The sequence below is a fragment of the Manis javanica genome, chromosome 10 (genome assembly GCF_040802235.1).
Source record: "Manis javanica isolate MJ-LG chromosome 10, MJ_LKY, whole genome shotgun sequence".
Taxonomy (NCBI): Eukaryota; Metazoa; Chordata; class Mammalia; order Pholidota; family Manidae; genus Manis; species Manis javanica.
In genome coordinates, this window is record NC_133165.1 from 61,917,908 (window position 1) to 61,942,897 (window position 24,990).

General features: G+C 37.3%; 1 protein-coding gene across 8 annotated transcripts in view; it reads left to right on the forward strand.

Annotated features, from left to right (window-relative positions):
• The window catches only part of SRGAP1 (SLIT-ROBO Rho GTPase activating protein 1), a 280,779-nt gene that overhangs the window by 234,430 nt on the left and 21,359 nt on the right, over positions 1-24,990 (forward strand). For 4 of the 8 annotated variants that reach the window (XM_037007150.2, XM_037007145.2, XM_037007146.2 and 1 more), the window contains 6 exons: positions 786-888; positions 4,464-4,524; positions 4,682-4,759; positions 6,856-6,990; positions 19,937-20,042; positions 22,872-23,096. In XM_037007150.2, the coding sequence (XP_036863045.2) occupies positions 786-888; positions 4,464-4,524; positions 4,682-4,759; positions 6,856-6,990; positions 19,937-20,042; positions 22,872-23,096 (708 nt within the window). Of the gene's footprint in view, positions 1-785; positions 889-1,401; positions 1,436-4,463; positions 4,525-4,681; positions 4,760-6,855; positions 6,991-19,936; positions 20,043-22,871; positions 23,097-24,990 lie in introns of all 8 variants that reach the window. The other 4 variants (XM_037007147.2, XM_037007148.2, XM_037007149.2 and 1 more) reach the window with 3 other exon arrangements.

The following is a 24,990-nucleotide window of genomic DNA, read 5'->3' on the forward strand; positions in this document are numbered from 1 at the left end:
AGGACAGAAGAGGTTCCCTCTCTTTAATTATAGAGTAAGATGATGCAGCATTTCTAAATATAGTACATGATGTTCTGGATGTGCATATGTCAGACTGGTTTACCCGGCCGAACACACAGACTGGAGGTGGAGAGAGTCCAGAACAGAATAAATGGGTGCATCCTACTTCTTTACAAATATTTAAGTGATGAGGTGGTTTATTTTAAATAAATTCATATAAGCCCCTCCCCCCCACCAAAAGTAGCATGGAAACCAAACTCATTTTTTTTTTTTTACTTGTGGCCCATTAGTAGTTATTTTTGCATAAAACGAAATCCTGTGAATATCCAAGGGATATTGAACAGATGTGATGTTATTTGCATTGAAGAATTATGTTGTAATTAAAGATATTATACTTAATTTCTCATACTAGGATTTATTAGAGCCCTCATTTTTCTGACTCATGTCTCTGTGTGGCTTGTAAGCCAAATAACATAAACCTTGGTTTGTAACACTCGGCCAAATAGCTCACAATTCCATCTGGTGATGCTTGCCTTTGTTAAACTAGCAAACGGTTGTCAACTACAACATACAAGAAAAGAGTCGACTGAATGAATAGCTCATATGGTTGATTATACATAAGTTAAGTAAATAAACGGGAAAGGGGAAGGACTGTTTCCCCCCAAGGGGGGTGGGTGGGGAAGAAACACAGAAGTCCTGTGTTTTGTCATTTTAATGTGACCTATGGGTGTTTCATATATTGTTTGATTTCTGCCATGCTCAGTAATTATATTCCCTTCCCTTAGGCCTCCAAATGTTCCCCCTAAACCCCAGAAACACAGGAAGTCCAGACCCCGCTCACAGTATAATGCTAAGTTGTTTAATGGGGATTTGGAAACATTCGTCAAGGTACTGGCACCAGCCATCTGGGTGGCTGATCTCCACGCTTCTTAATATAATGGTCTCAGCCTCTCATAAAAGGAGGCAGGTCATTATGTCCAAGTCTGTCCTGGGGCTCTTTGCTTTCCCAGAAAATCAATATAATATTTCCTGAAGTCAGAGAGGAAAGAATATTTGGTTTGAGTGCCTTCAGAAAGGAAATAAATGTGGGTATTATGCTGACAAAAAAGAAAGGCCTCTTTCTTTACTAAAAAAAAAAAAAAAGCCATAATTTGTGCCTTTTTTAGGCAAAGAGCTACCTGATAAAATGTTTCGTTTTTTACTCATGCAAATGAGATGGCCCAAATAATTTTTTACACCCATTGTTAGGGTAGCTCTGAAGCACAGGAAGTTTTGATTTCCCACGACTTGAGGAATTCATTATATTGGATAAATTGTTAAGACCCTATGGTCTGTATCTTGTATCTCTTCTGTGTTTACTCTGTCTTCTTTCTCATCCTGTATTTCTGATAATGCTTCTAGCCGAGGACGAAGGAACTCACACGCGAGACATCAGGTATAGTGCTAGTGGGAGGCGAGGGCACAGCCTCTTTCGCTCTTGGTATCATTTTCAAATCAGTCATGCTTGGGTTTCATTATATTTTTTAAGGTCTTTAAAAGAAAAATGTTTGCAGTTGGAAATTAGACAAGCTTATATATAGACCTCACTTAGGAATTATAGAATTCAAACATGAGTTTGAGAGAAATAGTCTTCTCTAGTAAAACTGGATAAACTCTTGTTCTTACATGATATATGGGGAAAAGGTACCAAATTTCAGCCAAGGGCTTTTATTAAAGAAAGTCAATGTTGAATATCAAATGCACATTCAATACTGGATAATAGACCCTTGTGTAAATTCTACAAAAAAGAGAAGAGCTTTCTCTTCCAGAGCTAGCATTTTATAACATGAGCTACAGTGTTTACCACATCATTGATAATCTCCCTTGATAATATGTTACAGATGGCTTTCTTACTTTAAAGACATATTTTATTGACTGTGTACACTGATGGTTAAAAAAATGTGCGTCCATGTGGCACATACACATTGATAGATAAACACATACATATATACATACACACATAGAATAAAAACCTCTGGTGGTCTTAAAATGAACCCTAACCCTGGAATTAAGTGAAAAGCCACTGGATGACCTAAATAACAAGCACAAATCCACTGCCATAGCCTTAAACCCAGAAAAGCCTTATTGGCTCTAATTTAATACAAAAACTATTGTCGAATTTGATTATCTAGTTTTCCAGCCCAGGGCTTGTAAGCAGGGATAAATTAGATGGAGAGAAGAGAACTACGACATGATAACAGTGCAATGTGCAGCTGATGGCCTGGCAGAGGAAGAGAATATAGAAAAGCCTAAAGAAGTACATGTCCAATTCCATTGTATTTGATAGCACTATGAGAACAACTGCTTAAGATGACTGGAATTCACATACATTTTTAGAAGACTTTTCACTAAGAACAGTAAAAGGAAACCACATGTAGGAACCAAAAAAGTAAACCAGTTATCCTGGAAAATTCACTTATGTGAGCTCTTCAGTGCCCCAAATGGCATATTTAAAAATCCTTGTTAATAGCAGTGAAACAGCAGTACAGAACTTCCTACACTGCTGAAAAATGCTCAGGCCGTTGAGGTCCCAGGGTCCCCTTAAGATAGCAAGGGCAAAAATCATCTTCTTTTCCCACAGAGAAACTGAGGCACAAAGGGCTTTGTTTGAATGGTGGGTGGAGCACAGCCCCTTGTTTTACTTCTTGTAAAATATTTTCTGCCAAAGCATCCAGCCTACATGAAATCTGATTAAAACACACACACTCATCTCTTTATCACTCCCTACTGATAATAGCTAAAAGGTTAGCAATTATGTTTAAACAGAAAGACAAAAATGTTTTTAAGTATGCAACTCTAAGGTGTTTTTATTTAGAACTTTCTTAGTGCAAACATTTTCCTTTTAATAACCTTTAATTCTTTGTTTTTCTTTTTGCTTTAATACTAAGTGCAGCAAAGGTGCAAACTAAAACTCTTCTTTTATCACTTACATTTAAGTATTTGTTGCTCTTTTAGATTACAGTGTTACATGAATGGTTCACACCAAGGTTACTTCCCCTAAAACATACTTGCATCTTAAAGGAAAAATCCCCTCACATATTCAGGAAGTTTGGATGTAATTATATTGCTATTCTTGAGCCATCTAGTCCACACTAAAAAGAGTTCCCATTCTTAAGAACCTTCTTTAAAAAATTAATAAAGTTTATACTCCTAAAACAAATTAACTAATTAGAAAAACTTATTATAAGTTGCAGGAGTAATTGAACCATTAACTGGTTTATACACTAATTAGATTGTCTTAAAACCCAAAATAAGACTAGTCCTCAAGAAGTAGATTGCCCGTTCTAGAAAAAAGTGGAGTTTAAATTGCTGAACTGAATTATTCCTGATCCTTCCCCTGATGCTTAACTGGAAAGACTAATGTATTCTGAATTGTTCTAATATATTAAGATAGCCAACTCCTTCTTGTGTTTCAGAATAAAATTCCTCATGAATTAGTAGCTGATGTCAGCTAATCATCTTAAACCTCCACATTTTCTTAAAGATCTAATGCCTGAAAGAGCGGAGTCTTAAAAATCCATGAAAAATAACTCCATAGTCAGTAACCTTCTTTAACTACATGGAGTGCATGGCATTGATACATATTTAACTGTGACCTCAGCAGCTCCTTCATCTCATCTGTCATCCTATACATGTTTTAAAGCATTTCCAGAATGCACATTTGTTCAGTAGAGTGCACTGACTATATTACAAGATGTGGGGGGAAAAGGTCAAAAAATGGTCCTTCCTAAGAAAATGAGATCTAATGGGATGCACATTTTATGCAATTTTTTCTTAATCCTTAAAACACGAGAAAAATAACAATGAAAAAACCTATAAGGATGAGTAAGTTCTGATGCAGACTAAATAAATACATGACATATTAGCATTTACAAAGCAATTCTCTTATCATGGCATCTGGAAACATGTAAACCCTTTTATAGCTGTTGTCATCTAGATGTTGTACTCTCAGGGATATTGCAGAGGCTCCTGAGATGGCTGAAAAGTTGTGTTTGGTGACTAGGATAACCAGTCCTGACATGCCATGGTTTGAATATACAAAGTTCTTTTTAGGTCCATTAGATTAATTACTTGTATAAATAACCTTTTCAAAAATGAGTGATTCATGTATTCATTTTGGCACAGGAGCCTAAATATAAGTAAAAGAGATGAATTAGCTTTGACATCTCTGGGCACAGCAGAGTCCGTTGAAACAGGATTGTCTTAAATGTATTTAATTTGGTTTACTCCAGAACTGAAATATACCTTTGGTTAAATATAATTTTATTTTTGGCCTTTGTGGAATATTTTAAAGGGGGGTGTATTTGGAAATGATCACCTAAAAGAGTGAAAAATCACTCTTTAATTAGGGCTAAACTGTAAGCTTCATTATTGTGTGATTTATGCTTCTCCTTTGCGGTTAACTGGTTTCCATCTCTACGCAGGACTCAGGACAGATTATCCCCCTTATTGTGGAAAGCTGTATTCGGTTCATCAATCTCTATGGTGAGCCATAAACTACTCTGAAATTCTTATTTTAAAAAATAACAACTAGGAGCACTTCAGTAAATGTGTCTTATCATTTAAAATGCAATTATTTGGAAAAGGGGACCTAGAAGATGTGATGGGATCTTTCATCCTCTCTTCCTTACATTCTCTTTAGGTCTTCAGCATCAGGGGATTTTCAGAGTGTCTGGTTCCCAGGTGGAAGTCAATGATATTAAAAATTCATTTGAGAGAGGTAATTGCACGTCTGTACCTATAAGCAAACCATGTTAAGAAGTCTCCCTTTTCTGTAGAGTGAAGTGGCATATTCATTCTGTATATCTTCAACACCTTTCTCTCTACATTCACTTCATTTTGGATGTCAAAGTAAGAATCTATTTAGAATAGCTGGGAAACAAAGCCGAAGTCCTAAGACTTTGTTATGAAGTGTAGAAAGCATATGAGCTTTGTCTCCTGGGGTAGTGCTGGCCCTGGTGATCCCTAGCACAGGTGTCAGGCACACCACGTGGACGGGGGCTGGGAGAGTGGCAGGAACAGACCTGGGCCTGGATAGCAGGTGTTGGAGCGACTCATCCCAGCTTCCTGTCTACTTCCTCTGTGGGTACTCCTTTCCTTCTCCTCCTTCTTATTCTCAGACTATTCTCTGTGACCTTGTTTGGTGCTTACTCTTGTTCACAATTGGCTGTCAGATAAATCCTACTGAACTGTTAATTCACACATTATGACTAGCCAAACTATGCACTTACCTAGGTTGGGGAGACCTGGACTCAGATCAGGCTCTTTCATCGACTCCTTGTGTGATTTGGATCAGGATGCTCATCTCGCTTTGGCCTTGGTGTCCTCAGGATCGGTGTGAGGATTAGTTATAATCTATGAAAATGCCTAGCTTTTCAGTGATGGCTCTTAATTATTAATACTTTCCAATTATGATTTGTACTGTGTCTCCTTCTGGATACCTCTGCACCTTCCTTCCTCTGCTTGGAAGTCAAGCCAAGAATGCAGAGGGAGTCTGTGGCATGGAGACAAGGCAACCTTTTCTTTCTCTCCAGCCCATTTTCCTTGGCACAGAGCCATTGAAAGATTGAAATCTTGGTTGAAGAGGTTACCTTGGAGCCAGATTGTTTTTCCTGGTGCAGATTCTTTGACTGATATGGTGTGGAGAGCAGAGCAGCTTCTCCCCACCAGCAACAAAGAGTTCCAAGTCTCTTACACTGACCATATTCAGGATGAGTTGAAATATAGGAAAACATCAGGTTCCTGTGCCAGCCACCACAGGCAAAATTCATTAACATTTTTCCTTAGAAATTCCCCTGGTATTTGTTATATGTGATCTCTTTGATGAGGCTTTCTCACAATGGAGGGGAAAAAAAATACTGTGCTGATAATAATATTTTTGGTGAAAAATAATTTGTGTTCAGTTATTTCCTACCCTAGGAGCGGAGTAAACGGAGCCACAGGTCCCTGAAAATAAACTGCCCCAATAGGCAAAAAAAAAAGTTAAAATGCAATATACAATTTTTGTGAACTTTAGAAGAAAAGAGCAGATACGTGAATAAAATACGGAGTTTGATTTAAGGCTGCATATTATGTCAAACTTCTTAAGGACTTTATCTCAGTTTAATTCTTAGTACAATGGACTAGCGAGACCAGTTACCTAATTAATATTTTTAAACTGCTCATAAAGAATAATATAATTTCATATTTGTGATATAGTTTTAAATTTTTCCATCTGTATTCAGATTTCTTGGTACTGTTAAGGGTACATTTTCAAATTCCTCTGTCTGATTTCAAAATCTCCCACTGCTGACAGTGGCTTTCAGATGTGCTGCGAATACCACCATGCTGCCTTGGGAAATGTTTATTTAGTTGTAGTTATTCACAATTAGGTAAATCCTATAATATTTCTGATAAATTTTACTGACGCATATAGCATATCCAGACAGATCTATATTGTCTTTTTCCCAGTAGGGTAAGAGACACAGCCTATAGTATGTGAATTCGTGTCAAACTAAGATTGCAGATTTTCACTTTCGAAAGAAAGTTGGATGAAATTAAAAATCCCACAATATTTTATTTTAAGATTTGTGTAACTTGTAAGGGATTATTTGGGATAATAAGTTTTTTTTTAAGCTTTATTTTAGCTAACTATTTTTAGGTTAATCATGGGGTGGGATATCTAAACCAATTATTTTAATTTTAGTACCATATAATCTTTCATAAGGTGTAACTAAAAGATGCATGTATACATAGAAACATGTGTGTGAGTATAGAAACACATTTTTATTCAGAGGCAAAAGAGGAGCAACTGCATGTAACTGATTTTTTTTTTAGGTGAAAACCCTTTGGCTGATGATCAGAGTAACCATGACATTAACTCGGTCGCTGGTGTCCTGAAGCTCTATTTCCGTGGGCTGGAAAACCCCCTCTTTCCTAAGGAAAGATTTAATGATCTGATTTCTGGTATCAGTAAGTGAAATTTTTTTTTTTTTGGTCTTTTCCCACCAGAACTGTTTCACTAACCAATTTCCTGGAAAAGGCAGTGGCCCCTTTCCGCATAGCCTTCCCTCCCACATTACCACATTACCACCAGATTTTTGAGACCATTTGTTTTCTTTCTGGATCTAGCATGAGTCATCCTCCCAGCTGTGGCCTCACCCTTAGCTGAGTGGGCTTTGCCCCCGAACATTCTCAGGCTCCACAGAGCCCAAGAGCTTCCCACTTAGTGGTTGGAATAAAGCAGAAAAGCAGGTGTCGACCAGCAAAGGAGAGGAGGAGGTTGTAAGCATGGAAATATGACTTCTTTTTGGCTTGTGGTTCTTGTCTTCTCCCCAGTCTTAGGAGTCGGGTAATTTATCCATCTGGGAATGTTATCTCAAGAAATAAGGTAAAATGAGACAAATGATCATTATTACAGGGCAGGAACACCAGGTAGTAATTATCTGTCAGTGGGCATCCCCAGCTAATAGCCAGAGTTGCTCTGGGACTGTGTATGATCTATTATGAAACCGATAAATCAGCCGCAGAGTAAAAATATTCCGTTTTCTTTAGCTGGGGCTTTCGGCACTACTGGAGGGAAGATGAAAATGATACCAGGAATTGGGTAATAACTGCAATCGAGTTCCGTACATCTAAAAATGCAGAGTCCCTTTGAATGCAAGTTGACATCAGGGTCTAGAGCAGACTTCAGTCACGTAGGGAGAGCTTGTGAAAGAATCAAGCTTTACTCTTATGAAGAGAACTCCTTCCCCCACCTCCCCACCTGAATCAAAAAATCCTGCTGACCTCAAAAAAATCTCTCTACTCATCCCCCCTCCCCTACGCCCATCACTAGTGTCTTGGTTTATAACTGGGGAAGTCCCTTAGGCGTACTTTCTACTTCTAGGTTTTGCCTTCTCGTCCCACCCACCACATCTATCATCTTACACTTCAGCTAGATTCACAAGGGCAAATTGTGTTGTTATTTCACTCGCCTCTATTTAAAACCTATTTCAGCATTTCCCACCTAAACACAAACCCCTTTGGTTGGGCAATTCAGAGAATTGAATTTGTCCCCTCTCTGATCTCTTGGTCTGTCTGATCTCTTTCTACTTCTGTGCACTCATTTCCTGCCTCCCCTGCCCTATTTACTTCATATATTAATGACAGCAAACTGCAAGCATGCTGGGCCATTTCCCACCTCTGAGCCTCTGCCCGTGCCAGTTTGTCAGCTGACCCTAATAGCCATTTAACATCCGCTATGAAGGCTTTGCTGAACTGGCACTCCTCCCAGAACGCCATCCTCCCCACCATCCCAAATAGAATTAGTCTCTTTCTCCTCTACTCATGTTCCACTGTAGAATTAAATGAATTAACACACGCAAAGTGCCAAGAAGAGTGCCTGCAAAGAGTACGTTCAATGAAATACAGTTAGCTCCACAGGCCTGTGAGGTCTTGATGGATTATTCAGTTATATAGCCCCAATACTTCACATAGTTAATTCCAGACACTAGTAAGTGCATAATTCATAGATGTTGAATAAAATGTATATGAAATGAAGAGTCAAAATTCCACCAAAATTATTTTTTTGGCATCCATACCTAGAGACCTGGCTCTCATTGGGTATGAATTTCCCAGTCATAATTCCCTCCACCCCCACCTCATAGTCGGATGTCTTAACATGGAGCTCAGAAGTGCATCATGTGTCATTCCAAGATCTTTGCATAGCCTGAGTCATCACACAGGGCCTCTGACCCAGCTGGAAAGAAGTGAAGAGGAGTATCATCCTCCTGGAATTCTCCTTTGACTTTGTCCAAAGATTTCCCTTACTTCCTAGCCAGAAAACTTAAATCTGGAAAAATAATAAGCACTCTACAATACTCAGTGGTTTTCTAGGTAAGTTATATCAACATTTAGGTTTACATGTAACAGTTGGATAAAGATCCTTGGGCTACGTTACCCATTACAATTATAAAATCACTTCACACTCACTGGGTAAGATGTTATTTCATTGTGGTTATTAAAACCTGAAGCCATGGAGTCAGAAAGATCTAGGTTCAAATCCTAGTTTCACCACTTACTAGCTTTGTCACCTTGGATAGAGATTAATACTTAATGTTAATAAATATGTTTCTGTATCTACTTCGTGGTCTGTGTGAAGAATGAGTGAGGTAATCTGTATAACATGCTCTGCCTTAGGCCTGCCACTAACTGTCATTAGGAGACATCATTACAACTAGTACAGCTACTCCTACTTGGGCACATATGCCAATACCTAGTGAGCCACTTCCCTGTCTGTCTGCACTGCTTAACATGTCTTTCTTCTGCACAATTACCTTACATGCATTTAGGACTGATGTTAGTATAACCCAGCAGTTGTGTTAGTTCAAGCTTGATTTTTTCCCAGCACCTTGAAATATGTTTTATAACAATCAAAGACTAGCTTTCTCACAGAGTAGGACTTAAAAAAATACAAAAAAACATACGAAAAAAAATAAGGAAAGGCCCAGAAATCTCTCTTTCACATGAGCCTTACCTGAAATGCTGCTGGTGCACATGAACCAGCTGCAGAGACATTTCCCCTTGTATGAAAATAATGGGTTCATGAAAAACAAGGGATTAATAATCCTTGGGTTAATTTTTATGAAAATAGTCTCTACTGGAAATGAATCCCCTTCAGCACCTACATTTCAAAGAAGCAGGAGCCCGGGCACTTAAGGCTGGTAAGGGTGCTAGGTGCACACACAGTAGTGCTTTAACCACGCTAGGAATTTAAGTAGGATGGTTCATGTTTTTGTTACTGTTCTGGCTACAAAGCTCGTAGATGTTGAGCAGGCTGTCCCATTAAGTCCTGTTTCTTTTTGTGCACACTTTTGCAGAATAGGATGTTTTCCAGGAACACATAGTGGCACTGTATATAGCAACTCTTTTTCTTCCAACATCTAATCTCTTAAAAAGAGCATTATTCCTAGCTGTTATTGATAGTATTGATGTATCAGTATTTTATCTGGATTTTCAATAAATTCCTTGAGAATGGTGTAATACATCATTCACCATTATATCCTTGTATTGATACTACAAACTTTTGATGGTTTGAACCATTGATGGATTGCTTATCGTGTGTAAAACATTCTCAGAATTTACAGACTGGATTTTTACATTCAGGAAGCTTAAAATCCAGCAGGGGAGATAAGATATTTCCAAATAAGTGTAATCTAAATTAGTATGTGATAAAAGCACAAAGATGTAGAAATTTTAGGGGAGAGAGAAAGATCTCATGGAGATCGGTTTTTCTATGCATGTCATTTCTGCCTAGCATTGCCATAATTGGATTTGATTTTCTCTACTAAGATAATTTCACATGATAGTTATTATGTATAGCAAAATCTTCCCATTTCATCTTTTCTAATAATTTACATAAGTCTCTGGAGCACCTGCTACTTTTTGCCTACCTATTTTTGGATTGTTTGGGGGTAGATTTTTTTTTATGGTGAGTTATTAGTCATGCATTTTTGTGCCCCTAAATACTACATTCTTTGGAAGGTTGCACATATATGTAATAAAAGAGACTTGGTCTTCCAATTCTCTCTCTCCTTCTTTAGTGTTTATTTGTTTCCTAATTCACTGCAGATTTCCTTTTATAAACTACTCTGTATGGAGACCTGGTGAACTCCAAGGCAATCTAAATTCACAATGACAAACTTGGTAGTATCTCGGTTTCTCACCCAAAGTTTGATTCTGTTACTGTTTTTTTAACCATCCATTTTGTGAGTGATTTTATGAATCTTCCAGATTATGCCCAAAAGTTTGGGCAGCTTCTAGAATGTCCCTGTCTGATGGCTCTGGAAATCCCAAGGACAGAATTCCAGGTGTCATGGGCTAAAGGAGCTCCTCAAGAAATTCATGGCCTTTCAGGCTGCCACAGGGCTGTGAGCACATTCACACTTCATTTTTCAATAGATGTTATTATCTGGGTGACTGCTTGGAAATGAGAAAACTCTTGTTTTTTTTATTTTTTTATTTAAGTGTCATTGATATACAATCTAACATTGGTTTCAAATATACCACACAGTGGTTCAACAGTTACCCATATTATTGCATTCTCACCCCCTCTAGTGCGGTTACTATCAACGTGTAAGGTGTTACAGAATCATTGACTATATTCTCCATGCTGTACTACCATCCCCATGACCGACTTATATTGTGATTGTGAATTTTTGTGCCCCTTTATTCCCCTCACACTCCTACAACCCATCCCAACCCCTCCCCCTTGGTAACCACTAGTCTCTCCTCAGTGTCTATGAGACTACTGCTATTTTCTGAGGAAACTCTTTTTAAGGGAGAGGATTTTTTACTTAGTACAAAAGCAACATGTAGACATTGTAGAATACTTGGAAGCTCATAGAACAAAATACTGTCACACATAATGCCACTACCCAAAGAGAATCAAAGATGCATGCACATTTTGTTGGATTTCCTTCTGTTTTTTGTATTCATGTCCACAACTTTTTTGAAGTCACAGTGAAACTATACTGTCCATGCTGTACATAACTGACCTCCTTTTTTACTCTCTTATTATAGAAAATTCAAAACATCTACAAAAGGATGCAGAAAAATACTATGAGCTCCAGTATAAATAATCACCCAGCTCTTTAATAATTTTCATTTCTTGGACAAAACTGCCCCACATATACCCCTTCCATCATCCCTCTGATGTCATATCACTTCATCTCTATCTGTGTGTCTGGGATATGAGGATTTTTTTTATACAACATAGCCATAATATCATATCTAAAAAAAAAAACAGTAATTTCTTAAAGTCATCAAATAGTCAATCAGGGCTTCTTAAAAATAGCTGTTTATTATGCAATGAATTTATGATCATTATATCACTGTAGAAAAATTGGAAAATAAACTATAAAAACAAATCATCTATAATTCTTCTACAAAAAGATGTTAACCTTTTTAGTATCTTTCCAGATTTTTTTTCTACAAATATGCCTACATATCTCTGAAACAGCTTTTTGAGATATAATTTTTGTATGATACAATTCATCCTTTAAGGTGTATAATTCAGTGGTTGTTAGTATATTGTCAGGATTGTGCAACCATCACCACAGTCAATTTTAGAACATTTTCATGACTCGAGAAAAAAACCCTAGTTAGCAAAGACATGCCATTTACTCATAACTATCACCACCCTCAGGACTTGGCAACCACTAATCTACTTTCTACCTCTGTAAATTTGCCTATTCTGACTATTTCATATAAATGGAATTACGCAATCTGTGGTCTTTTGTGCCAGGCTACATTCAGTATAACGAATGTGTTTTTAAAATACACTTTTAAAAGTTCATCCATATATAGTATATATCAGCACTTTATTGCCAAGTTATTTTCTGTTGTATGGATATATCACAAGCACATACTTTTAATTAAGATGATATCATACCAAGTGACTGCTAATAAATTGGTTGAGATGATGGATGATCAACTGTGATATACTAACAACCATTGAATTGTACACTTTAGAGGTGTGAATTATATCTCAATAAATCTGTCATTAGAATCATCTTATATGATATTTGCTCTTGAGAAACCATTTTTTAAGTTTAATGATGTTATTAACATTTCCCCATATCAGTAAATGTGTTTCAAAAATACAGGTTTTAGGAAGAATTAATATTGTCAAAATGGCCATCCTGCCTAAAGCAATCTACAGATTCAATGCAATCCCTATCAAAATACCAACAACATTCTTCAATGAACTAGAGCAAATAGTTCTAAAATTCATATGGAACCACAAAAGACCCTGAATAGACAAAGCAATCCTGAGAAGGAAGAATAAAGCAGGAGAGATCACGCTTCCCAACTTCAGGCTCTACTGCAAAGGCACAGTAATCAAGACAGTTTGGTACTTGCACAAGAACAGACTCACACACAAGTGGAACAGAATAGAGAGCCAGATATTAACCCAAACATATGGTCAATTAATGTACAATAAAGGAGCCATGGACATATAATGGGGAAATGACAATCTCTTCAACATCTGGTGTTGGCAAAACTGGACAGCTACATGTAAGAGAATGAAACTGGATCACTGTCTAACCCCATACACAAAAGTAAATTCAAAGTAGATCAAAGACCTGAATGTAAGTCATGAAACCATAATACTCTTATAAAAAAACATAGGTAAAAATCTCTTAGACATAAACATGAGCAACTTCTTCATGAACATATCTCCCCGGACAAAGGAAACAAGTGCAAAAATGAACAAATAAGACTATATCAGGCTGAAAAGCTTCTGTACAGCAAAGAGCACCATCAATAGAACAGAAAGACAACCCACAGTATGGGAGAATATATTCATAAATGACACACCCGATAAAGGGTTGACATCCAAAATATATAAAGAGCTCATGCACCTCAACAAACAAAAAACAAATAATCCATTTGAAAAATGGGCAGAGGAGCTGCACAGACACTTCTCCAAAGAAGAAATTCAAATTGCCAAGAGACACATGAAAAGATGCTCCACATCAGTAATCATCAGAGAAATGCAAATTAAATCTCACACCAGATATCATCTCACACCAGTTCTAGTAAGGATGGCCACCATCCAAAAGACAAACAACAATAAATGTTGGTGAGGTTGTGGAGAAAGGGGAACCTTCCTGCACTGCTGGTAGGGATGTAAGCTAGTTCAACCATTGTGGAAAGCAGTATGGAGGTTCCTCAAAAAACTAAAAATAGAAATACCATTTGACCCAGCAATTCCACTCCTAGGAATTTACCCTAAGCATGCAGGAGCCCAGTTTGAAAAAGACATATGCACCCCTATATTTATCGCAGCACTATTTACAATAGCCAAGAAATGGAAGCAACCTAAGTGTCCATCAGTAGATGAATGGATAAAGATGTGGTACATATACACAATGGAAGATTCAGCCATAAGAAGAAAACAAATCCTACCATTTGCAACAACATGGATGGAGCTAGAGGGTCTTATGCTCAGTGAAATAAGCCAGGTGGAGAAAGACAAGTACCAAATGATTTCACTCATATGTGGAGTATAAGAACAAAGAAAAAAAAACCTGAAAGAACAGAACAGCAGCAGACTCACAGAACTCAAGAATGGACTAACAGTTACCAAAGGGACTGGGGATGATGGGTGGGAAGGGAGGAACTAGAGGGCAAAAGGGGCATTACGATTAGCAGACATAATGTGGGAGGGAGTCCACAGGGAGGACTGTACAACACAGAGAAGACAAGTAGTAATTCTAAGGCATCTTACAGGATACAAAAAAAAAAAAATACAGGTTTTAGTGACCATATAGCAGCCACTTTCATTAACAAATCCCTTTGTTTTAAAAATTAAGGTGGTTCTTCAGCATTTTATTAAAAATAAAAATAATAATAATAATAGGAGAAATGTGGGATCAACATATAAATCAAGTACAAAAATCAAACGAATATTCATATTTGACCTGATTGTTTATAGGTCATAATGCATGATCAAAACCGAAAGTTTCTGTGATGAATGCCCTTGTACTGTTCACCATGTAAGAATTTATTCACTATGTAAGAATTCGTTCACCATGTAAGAACTTGTTCGTTATGCTTCAGAAGATTGGAGACTGACGAGAATTAGGCTTGAGATGGATTAATGATTGTACATTGAGCGTTGACCCTCCTATACTGAATTTTATTGTTGTTAACAACCATTTGATCAATAAATATGAGAGATGCCCTCTCAAAAAAAAAAAAAATTAAGGTGGTTTCCATTGATTTTGCAGTTACACAAAATACTATGATAAGCCTTTTAGTACAGAAGTTTATTTGCCCATTTCTAATTGTTTCATTAAAAAAACATTTTAAGTTCTTTGCCAGGTGCTGCAGTGTATGTTTCGTTGCTAAAAATTCTTTCAGCCTTACTGCATATGTGGTGATTATATCTCTGGACTCTAAATTTCTGTTTGATGCCTTATAAGATTTCCTGAGGGATTTTATCCTTAAAATGTTTTATCCTTAAAAATATTTAATAGATTTGGTATCTGAACAGAAAAGGTAAAGCCTCCTAGGCTCAGATTCTGTTTCTTTATTAAACTCAATGTGATAATTGAGCAGAAGAAGAAGCATTATTTATGTATTTATTTCTACAAGGTTGCTATTTCGGTAGGGAAGAACACATTGGCTTAATTCACAGAAGCCAGTCTATTAATGGTTAATTGGGAGATTTGCACGCATTTCATTTCTTACCTAGAATTGCAGCTGGCCCCTCATCTCAAGGCCAAGCTGGGAAGCATCCAGGTGTGCCAGAACATGTCTGTGTGTTTCTCTGTCCCTGTCACTCACACATACATGCACTATTACACATAAACAGTTAATTAATACCTGATAGTGTTAGAACCTAAAAATGCCCCAGGACTGGTAAATTCTCCTTGAATAGCACATGTTGGGCTATGAAGCTCAAAAATATCTGCCTGCTCTTTAAAATAAACCATTTGTAAATGTGGCCATTAAGTCCTTCCCTGCCTTCGTTGTTGAGGATAAATTTACATCTTGTGATTTATTATTTTCTAATAAATAATTTTTTCAAATGGTACCACAAGAGAACTAGTATTTTCAAAGTAATGGCCATTTGAACTTTTTGCCATTTTTTGAAATAACTTGCCTTATGTGGTGAATTTTTCACACGTATTTTCAAGGAACTGTGCTGACATGGGAACCCTGCGGTGCTGGGAATAGAATATAAAATAACCCAGGGAGCTTTGATCATGTGACCAAGATTGGATGAATGCCACTTTTACCTAATTACATGAGATTCTCAGCTGTGGAAACAAAGCCCAGCTTAAAAGAAATCCAAATGAGACAAACTGATTTTCTTCACTGACAGCTTTTCAGAGGAGAAGAAAAGATCCATCTTTCCATGCAGCATAAAATTGTGAAAGACCATGAATTCAGAGCCGGAGGGGAATGTACATTAATCAGAGTGCCTGTAGCAGCCATAAATTTTGACCCGTTAACTGATCTCAGGAGAGTAAATGAGTCATTTGTACTCAGAGCGAGAGTCTTGTAGGATGCATGCTGCAAGCTGGTTTACTAACCAGCAAAAGATGTGAGGCCTGCTCACAGCCATCCTGGGCTGAGGTAACAGGGACAGGTAAATTAGGAATGCCAGCAGTTCTGCTGAGAATGTGTGCCTGCCTCACATAATTTTGTCCAACTTTTTGGTGTCATTTTTTTACATTCCTGTTGCTTTTCTCTTCTGAAATCTTTCATTTGCATCTCACAGCAGCCCCTGTCCAATTCTTTTAATTATGGTAAAGTCAATCTTTTTTATTGTGGTGAAATGTACATAATATACAATTTTCCATTTTAACCATTTCTAAGTATACTTTTCAAGCGCATGAAATACATTCACATTGTCGTCCAACTATCACCACCATCCGTCTCCAGAACTTTTTCATCATCCCAAACTGAAACTCCATACCCATTAAGTAATGACTACCCATTCCTCTCTCCCTCCCAACCCCTGGTAATCACCATTCTACTTTCTGTCTCTAAGAATTTGACTTTTCTAGATACCTTACATAAGGGGAATTATACAATATTTGTCTTTTTGTGTCTGACTTACTTCATTTAGCATAATGTCTTCAAGGTTCATTCATGTTGTATCAGAATTTCATTTCTTTTTTTAAGCCTGAATATAATTTCATAGTTTTTATATACCACATTTGTCTATCTGTCCATCAGTGAACACCTGGGTTATTTCCACCTCTTGGCTATTATGAATAACACTGCTGTGAATTCTTCTTAACTAAATTTTAAAACTGCCTTTAAGAGGTAGGGAAACAGTTTAGATGAGAGAAACAAGAGGGTCTTGACTTAAGCTTAAGCCTCATGGAAGTATGCCTGTGTGCACTTCCAGCTGAAAATGACTCGCCCGCTATGGGGTTTGACAAAGATTAAAGATCAGTAATACATTAAGAGTGGTTCTTTTTGCACTCTTTCCTTTGAGATCCCAAAACCCTCTCCCTGATAGTTGACCTTGACCTTACACCAGGGATTAGCTTGGACACTAGGTAGACTTAACTCTTGAAACACCCCAGACCTTCAGTAAACAATGATAGAAGTTTTCTGTTGTTTTGTTTTTAATCATAACCCTTATATGACTCTCTAAGTGGCTGGAAAAGAGTAGAGAGTATTGCCCATCAGGGACCCATGAATGGGACAATTCATCTTTATAACTTACTGTTGTGTTTACATAAGTATATTAAATGTGACTGGTTTGAAGCATGAATTTAAAGTCATTTATGCACACAATATTTCACAACCAAAGGAATAAATGCTGGTAAATTTCAATGTTTTAAGAAAGGGTCATAATATGCATAATTTCACTTGAGAGATTTTGTTAATTGGTTGAGATAAACTTCCTCGATACAGGGGTGCTAAAGTGTATTTTTATCTTTAAAGCAGCAACAGCAGTCGTACCTTTTTTTTTAATCAGTTATTTCAATTAATAAACTTTTAACCTTATTAATTTCAGGTGTGAAACAATCCAGCTATGCCTAAATATATAGCATTTATAGATGCAGAACCGTGGCTCCCCTATTAAACTCAACGATTTGCTAATTACATTATCTGTAGTATTTTACCTTCCTTCTCTGTACAGTGTGGGTTTCCTATGTGTCCCAGGAAGTTGTCTAGAAGACAAACAGATGACTCTGCAACGTGGTTTGATCCTGCTGGGCATCTGGACTGGAATAGGTGGAAATGTTGATACTGATTAAGTTCTTGTGGCCTGAGTACATTTCTGCACCTGTTTAATAACTTTTTTTAAAGCCTCTTACTCCCTCTTTTCAGAAAAAAAATTCCATTGTCTGGAAAGTATATTAAGCAAAGTGTTTAAACTCAATAGGTGTGACCCTAACCAATTTTGTTCATACTGTTATGTATTTTTTTCCATGTTAAAGTACGTTACAAATTAAAAAGCAGAATATAAAAGTATTTATTTCAGTATTACTAAAATGTCTCTTATTAATTATTGATTTATGCTGAAAAGTAAAGGTGTTACAGGATCGTTGATTAAATGATGTTTTACTTACATTCTTGTTACAGCTTCTGAAATCCCATTTTCTAAAAGTTGGCAGCTCTAGTTCCAGCTATGGCATACTCAAAGATGAAAGTGACTTTTCCCAGGGATCCTAATAAATTACTTATTGCTTTGCAAACTTATCAGTGCTAAGTGAGAATATTCCTAATACGTTTTTCCCACATTTTCAGCCATGCAGAGAGAAAAATAAACAGCTAAGTAACCGGGTAGTTTGATAAGTGGAAAGTAGCTAGAGTCAGCCCTCAAGATTCCAGGGGCATGAGTGTGTCATGAGTAATGAAGGCAGTGGTTCTCAACCTCGATTGCATAAAAGAACCTCAGGCATCGGCATTTTGAAAAGTCTCCCCAGGTGATTCCAAGTCTCGGGTGAGAACCAGTGGTTTAAGAAGAATTGGAATGAGAAACTGAGTTAGGAGATTATGATCGTTCAAGTCAGAAATAATAGATACTTCAATTAGAGTAGTAATGAGACATCTAGGGGTAGAAACAACAGGTTATATTGTTCCACACAAAGGAGAAAAATGAAGCAGACTTTCAGAGAAGTGATGGTCCTGACCTTGAGACTGGATGAATTTGCCACTGAAGAGAACCAAGTAAAAGATCTTGAGGAATAGTATCTCTGGGTGGGAAAAGGTCAGAAAATGGAGAAGTTGGAGGAGAATCAATTGGCTACAGCATCGGAAGCTAAGGCCAGAGATTTCCAATAGAATGTATGAATATCTCAAGAGCAATTAACAAATGTAGTAATATGAAATCATAGTAAGCTTCAAAAATGTTTTGAAATACTCTTTGAAATATTTGCCTTACCTCTATGCTTATTGGATGTCTTCAAAGTTGTACTTCATAAAGATACTTTGAAATCCAAGAAAGACAACCGGACTTAAGAAACAGAAAGCAAGTTCTAGTCCCAGCTGACCTTGACTAGGCCGCTTACCTAGTTCGCAATTTTCTAATCCACTACATGGAGATGACAGTGGATGCCCTGCCTTCTTCACTGTATTGTCATCCATATTAAATTTGATAACATGTGAAAATGTGCTGTAAAATACAAACTATTATGCAGATAGTATTAGCAGTAACCTATTTGCTGCTGTTCACAAACACTTTAGTACTGAGAAGCTCTGGAAAATTTATATTCCTCGTAAAGAGGTAAAATAATACCAGGAAGCCCCAGGTAGACCTGTCTTCAGGGAGCTCACCACCCCACAGGGAAGACAGGACAAGGAAAAAAATAACTGAACACCGGGGTGTAAGTTCTATAAAAGCAAGTACCATATCACTAATGTATTCCTAATGTCTACCTCTGTGCTGGAAACCTTAAATATTTGTTTAATGAATTGATGGTATAATACAAGGTAAAAAGTCACATAAATAAAATACTGACAGTTTTGAGGAAGGAACAATTCAAAACTGGCACATTGCCTGAATCACAGTAATAGACTAAATATATGATGAATTCATGAATAATGGGGAGTGTCCCCAAAAGCTACTTTAGTTAACAGGCAGCAAAAAGGAGTTGAAACCATATCAGATGAAAAAAATCTAGAAACACCAGCAAGTGAAAAGTTATTTTTTAAACTAGAAGACTGAAAGTTCCTCAGGGCCAAAACTATGGAAATCAGAGGAAACTGAGGGGTCAGAGGAGATGCCCTCAGAAATGGTTACACCCAAGCTGATCACGTAGTTGCTATATTGGTTACGATTGCGTCTCACCCAAGGGTAAGATATTACTTATGTTCAGATATGAAATTTGGTACTACAATGTTCTGCTTTAAATGCGACAACTGAAAGGCTCCTGACCGTGTCCTCTTCTGTCTGTAGGAGTAGATAATCTCTATGAGAGGGCGCTTCACATCCGCAAACTCCTCCTGACCTTGCCCAGGTCGGTTCTGATAGTGATGAGGTACCTCTTTGCCTTCCTCAATCAGTAAGTACCCTCAGCTCTGCCAAATGCCCATCTTAATTACAAGTGCCCCACTTTGAATTCTTTCTTTGTTCCTGGATTCTGTAAAATGTACATAGGGTTCCATTTATCAGCAGAATTGGAGAGAAGATAATGAAATATAGGCTGAAGGTACATTTTTCATCAGCAGATCAGGGTCATCGTATAACAGATGAGAGATACAGAAACTGTGGCCATAAATGCAAAACTGTACGGTAATTACTAAAAAGAACACTTTTTAGTGAAATACATGTTTTTTGAACTTCCATCCAAAGCTAATGTCATGAATGTTTTTGTCAGAATGATGTAAACCACCTGCACACTGCAGATAATTTCTGATTTTAATGTTATAGTTGGGGAAAGAGGGGAATTGATGAGACTTAGACACAATCCAAAAAAGAGTTTCTGCAAATTCAGTATAATGAGATCTTGTTGAGAAAAAGGTATTGCTAAAACATTCCCTGAAACAATGTTACAGAAATCCTAAAAATCACTGCAGTATTTTCAAAGGAACTTTTTTTTTTTAATTTAGGCACCTTAATTTGATTTTCAGTTGTGATGAACTGTGACTCTTGCCATGGAGTTTGTGTCTTTTGAAAATTATACCATTTTTACTCTGAGTCTCACTTCTCCTTCCTACATCCGTTTTCTAGATCTGTAATGTGATCAATGGGCTCTGTTGTCAGAACATACTTCCTGAGTCCTATCTAAGAGTCCCCCTTGCTGTTCAATGTTTCAGTTTGGTAATTGGAAATAAAAAAGTCAGGGGGACACAAGCATGGGGAAATGCCTTCTCATTCTGGCATGGATTCCCCCTTCCTAGAATTAGGCTATTTTCTCTTCTTTATTTCACTGGGGGTTTTAAGTTCTCAAAGCCATGGGGATTTATTGTAACCCCATTGACTATGCCTGAAATCATACCCACTCGGGTTGGCCCCAAAAAACAAGTATTATACAATAGAGAAATACTGCCAGGGCACCATATAGATGGAGCTAAAAAACCCACAAATCTCAGTAAGAACCTATTTATACAGAAATCACCACTGGAAATAAGGTCTAAGGGGATGTTTGTAAACTATATTTAGGTTAAATAGATGCCATAAATGTTTACCCTTAACTAAGCCTAGTCACCCAAGCGGATTTAAAAATCCGAAGGCTTGCCATTTCACCTTTAATTGCATGTGCCTCCCCTTCCCCAGGTTGACTGCCTTACCTACATTCCTACTGGCCCTCTCCATGCTGTCCCTACCAAATTCTCCTGACACACCTGAGCAAAACCCACCAGGACCCAATAAACCACAGTGAACTAGGAAAGTAGACAGTGAGTCAGGTTAGTTCTCAAAACCTGAATCCAACTCACCTTGTGTGGCTCAGACTCGTAAGTGTGCCATGAATCAGATGACTGGCATTGCTTTCAGCCTCTGCCCAAAGCTGCCTCCTGGCTCCCTGTGCCTGCCTTTGAACAGACACAGGGTCCAGCCTCTGGGGGAGGATGCTTGGGACAGGAACTTTGAAAAGAGAAATAACCTATTCTCTTTTTGTATCAGATTTTTTTGCTCGTTAAGCTGGCACTAAATTGAAGACCCCCAAAAGATGAACTGTGACTCTTGCCATGGAGTTTGTGTCTTTTGAAAATTATACCATTTTTACTCTGAGTCTCACTTCTCCTTCCTACATCCGTTTTCTAGATCTGTAATGTGATCAATGTCTGTTACTGTGAACTTTTTTTAAGATTGTATGTTTGAGAAATGGCAGAAGGGAAAGACATATGTTAGCTGTGGAAATTATGCTTTTGTATTTTCTACTTAGCAGGCTCTCATTTCCAAAAAAGGATGAAGTATCATGTCATGTGGTATCTTAGGTTCTCTGGCTTTGTCATCGTCTCACAAATGTAAATGAGTCCCTTTTACCTCCTATCTGTCATCTGTTCACCTGGATTTTACATTTCCTTTCACGACTGACAATTCAAACGCTGAAAGATAACTTCTGCTGAAAGATTCTCCTTAGAACAGCACCTTGTTTGTGTGTTTAAGTCATAGTAATAAAGAACTGACTTATTTTGAGTCACCTGTGGAAAATATATCACAAATATCCATTGGACTGAATTTAGAAATTAGTGCAAGACAACTGGAAATTGCCCCAGAGTTTGCAGTTTGCTAGCTTTAAATGGAATGAGAGAATTGAGGAGTCTTTTCCCTTCTCCCATTTGCAGCGTCTTTCGGATGCTGGTTGTCACCTGCTGTTGGTAGTCTTACCCAAAAGCAACTTAGAAAGCCTGGAACTATTTGCTTCATTTCAGTGACTACAAAGAAAAGGTGCTTTGTTTTCCTCCTGGCTTTTCTCAAGATTTATAGGAGGAAACAGAAATGTGAGAGATTTTTGATTAGTGGGGGTATAATTTTAAGGATGTCCTTAAAGCTTTGTGAACCTCACTCCTGCCCTTTCCAGATTTACTTGAGCAGCATTTAGAGTCTGACTACAATGTTTATAAGTGAAAATCATTTACTTGATCCTGGTCTCCACTGTAGCAGAGATTATCTTAATCTCCCTTGTGGCTTTGAAAAATGCCACGTAATTAAACAAGTAGGACTTAGATTCCCCTTTCAGTTTCTACCTAGTTGAAAGGTTAGAAGTTGCTTTACTTTCTTTGGATTTGCTGAGCCAACTTAAAGTAGGTGAGAATATCATTTTATTCTAACAAAAAACTAATAAAATGTTTTAGATCCCCAATATCAGAATATGCAGTATCTTATGACCACATCAGTTTTATTTTTTTCCCCATGTTCCTTTATAACTACTTTCTTCCTTCCATAGTCTTTCACAGTACAGTGATGAGAACATGATGGACCCATATAACCTGGCCATTTGCTTTGGCCCCACATTGATGCCCGTCCCAGAAATACAGGACCAAGTGTCTTGTCAGGCTCACGTGAATGAAATTGTCAAAACCATCATCATCCACCATGAGACTATTTTCCCAGATGCTAAAGAACTGGATGGCCCTATTTATGAGAAATGTATGGCTGGAGATGACTACTGGTAAGTCCAAAATTTTTAGTCCTTTTCCCCCTGGAAAAATTGTGGAAGTATAGATATCAACTTAAGAAAAAGAATTGACTGTAAGTCACCAATGCTTCCAGTTGAGAAAAAAAGAGGCAGGAACATTTGAGATGAATAGTAAAACCAAGACAATACTGGCTTCTTACTATGGAAACTCGTATTCATGCCTTCTTTTTCTTCAAGGGTGATATCTTTCTAGATATACCCACCTTATCATGACTTTTGGAGAGAATAAAGGTTTTGGTAGTACAAAGAGCTATATTAATTTTTCCTATTACATCAAGAAAAGATACCTGATTGAATTGATAGATTTTATTTTCATTCTGAAATAGTTTTGCTTCTAGATAAAGTATTTCAAACTTCTTTTACAGGAGCCCTATCAACCAAGTGTTTTCATTCTTACTTATTTTTATTTTCCTTCTTACTAATAAATATTACCTTAACCAATCATAGTAGTAATGGTCATTCTGAGCAAGTTTATTACATTAATATATTGTTGGGATAAAAGTTTGTCATATGGCAGTACAGTCACCTCCCAATGAAGTATAAAGATGGGGGAGCTGTAAAAGGTTGAATAATCCCGAAGGTAGGGAACACTAAAATGTTCATGTTCACTATTTTTTATGAGTTCCAGTTCTAAGAAATCATATACAATAAAAGTAGCTTTAATTGTTTAAGTCCCCACTGTGGGGTGGCTACTCAGTTCATCTGATCTCTTTTATTCCCCACAGCCATTCTACCAGGTAAGTTACAAGAGGCTGAGGACCCTGTCCCATGACTAGTAACTCCTGTCAGCAACCCAGGTTTTCTGAGCCCAAAGCCACATGAGTCATCCCACTCAACAGCTGCCTCCCTGCCTACCTCAGAGACTGCTCTGTGCAGCTCACGTTCAGGAGCAGCTGGATAGACACTCATCTAAGCCCTGCATTCTGAACCTTCTTGAGGACACTTAGTTTACCATTGCCTCAGTGGGGATTAAGTAGAAGTTGAATAAGTAGCTGAAAGATCTTAAATAACTGAAAGTACACTTATTCTTTACTTAAACCACAATATGCTCTTAAGCCAAGTATGAGCGGATGCCGTAAGAAAACTGAGAGTTGACCATTTCCAGAGGTACTTCTGTCTAAATGAACCACAAAGCCTGACAGATTACAGTTCTATAGTATACCCAGCAATTTTACACATGAAATGCAATTCAAACATATTTGAGCATTTACTATATGCAAGGCACTAAGTTTATTCATGTAACTCTGCGAAGATACATGAATAAAACTCAGCTCTGGTGAGATACATTTTATTTTCATAGTATTGGTTTCAAGACCTGTGTCAATGTCATGTTTAGTATTTCCAACTACTCAGGGCTAAATCAGTAAGTTCTGCCATCTTTTTCATTTTATCAAAGAGCAAATATGTGGGTGTCTGGTCTATATTATTTGATGCATGTATTCTAGGACTTTTTTGGTCACAGCTTTTTACAAAATCCCCATAATAAGGAGTCTTGTAGCCAGTATCATGTATTTGATTATGTCCTTCTCTCATGTCTAGTGTTCTATTAGGTATCGCTTATTTTAAACAAAGTCAGTAATAAAGTAGCTGTCCTTATCTGACACCTGCAGTATAAATGGGCTTTTACAGTAGCATCAGCTTTGTATTTGTGACCAGTGCGTTCTGTTTATCAGCATACATTTGAAGACAGGTGGTGGTCATATTAAGGGACAAATTTTTGAAAAGGATAAAATTATGACTCGGATATAAAATGAACATTTGTCAAGAAAAAATGGAGAAGATACTACAACCAATTCAAAGCAGAAATCAAAGAGCCTTTGATTTATTTATAGGTAATAAGAAATGTTGAAATGAACAGGCAAAAATC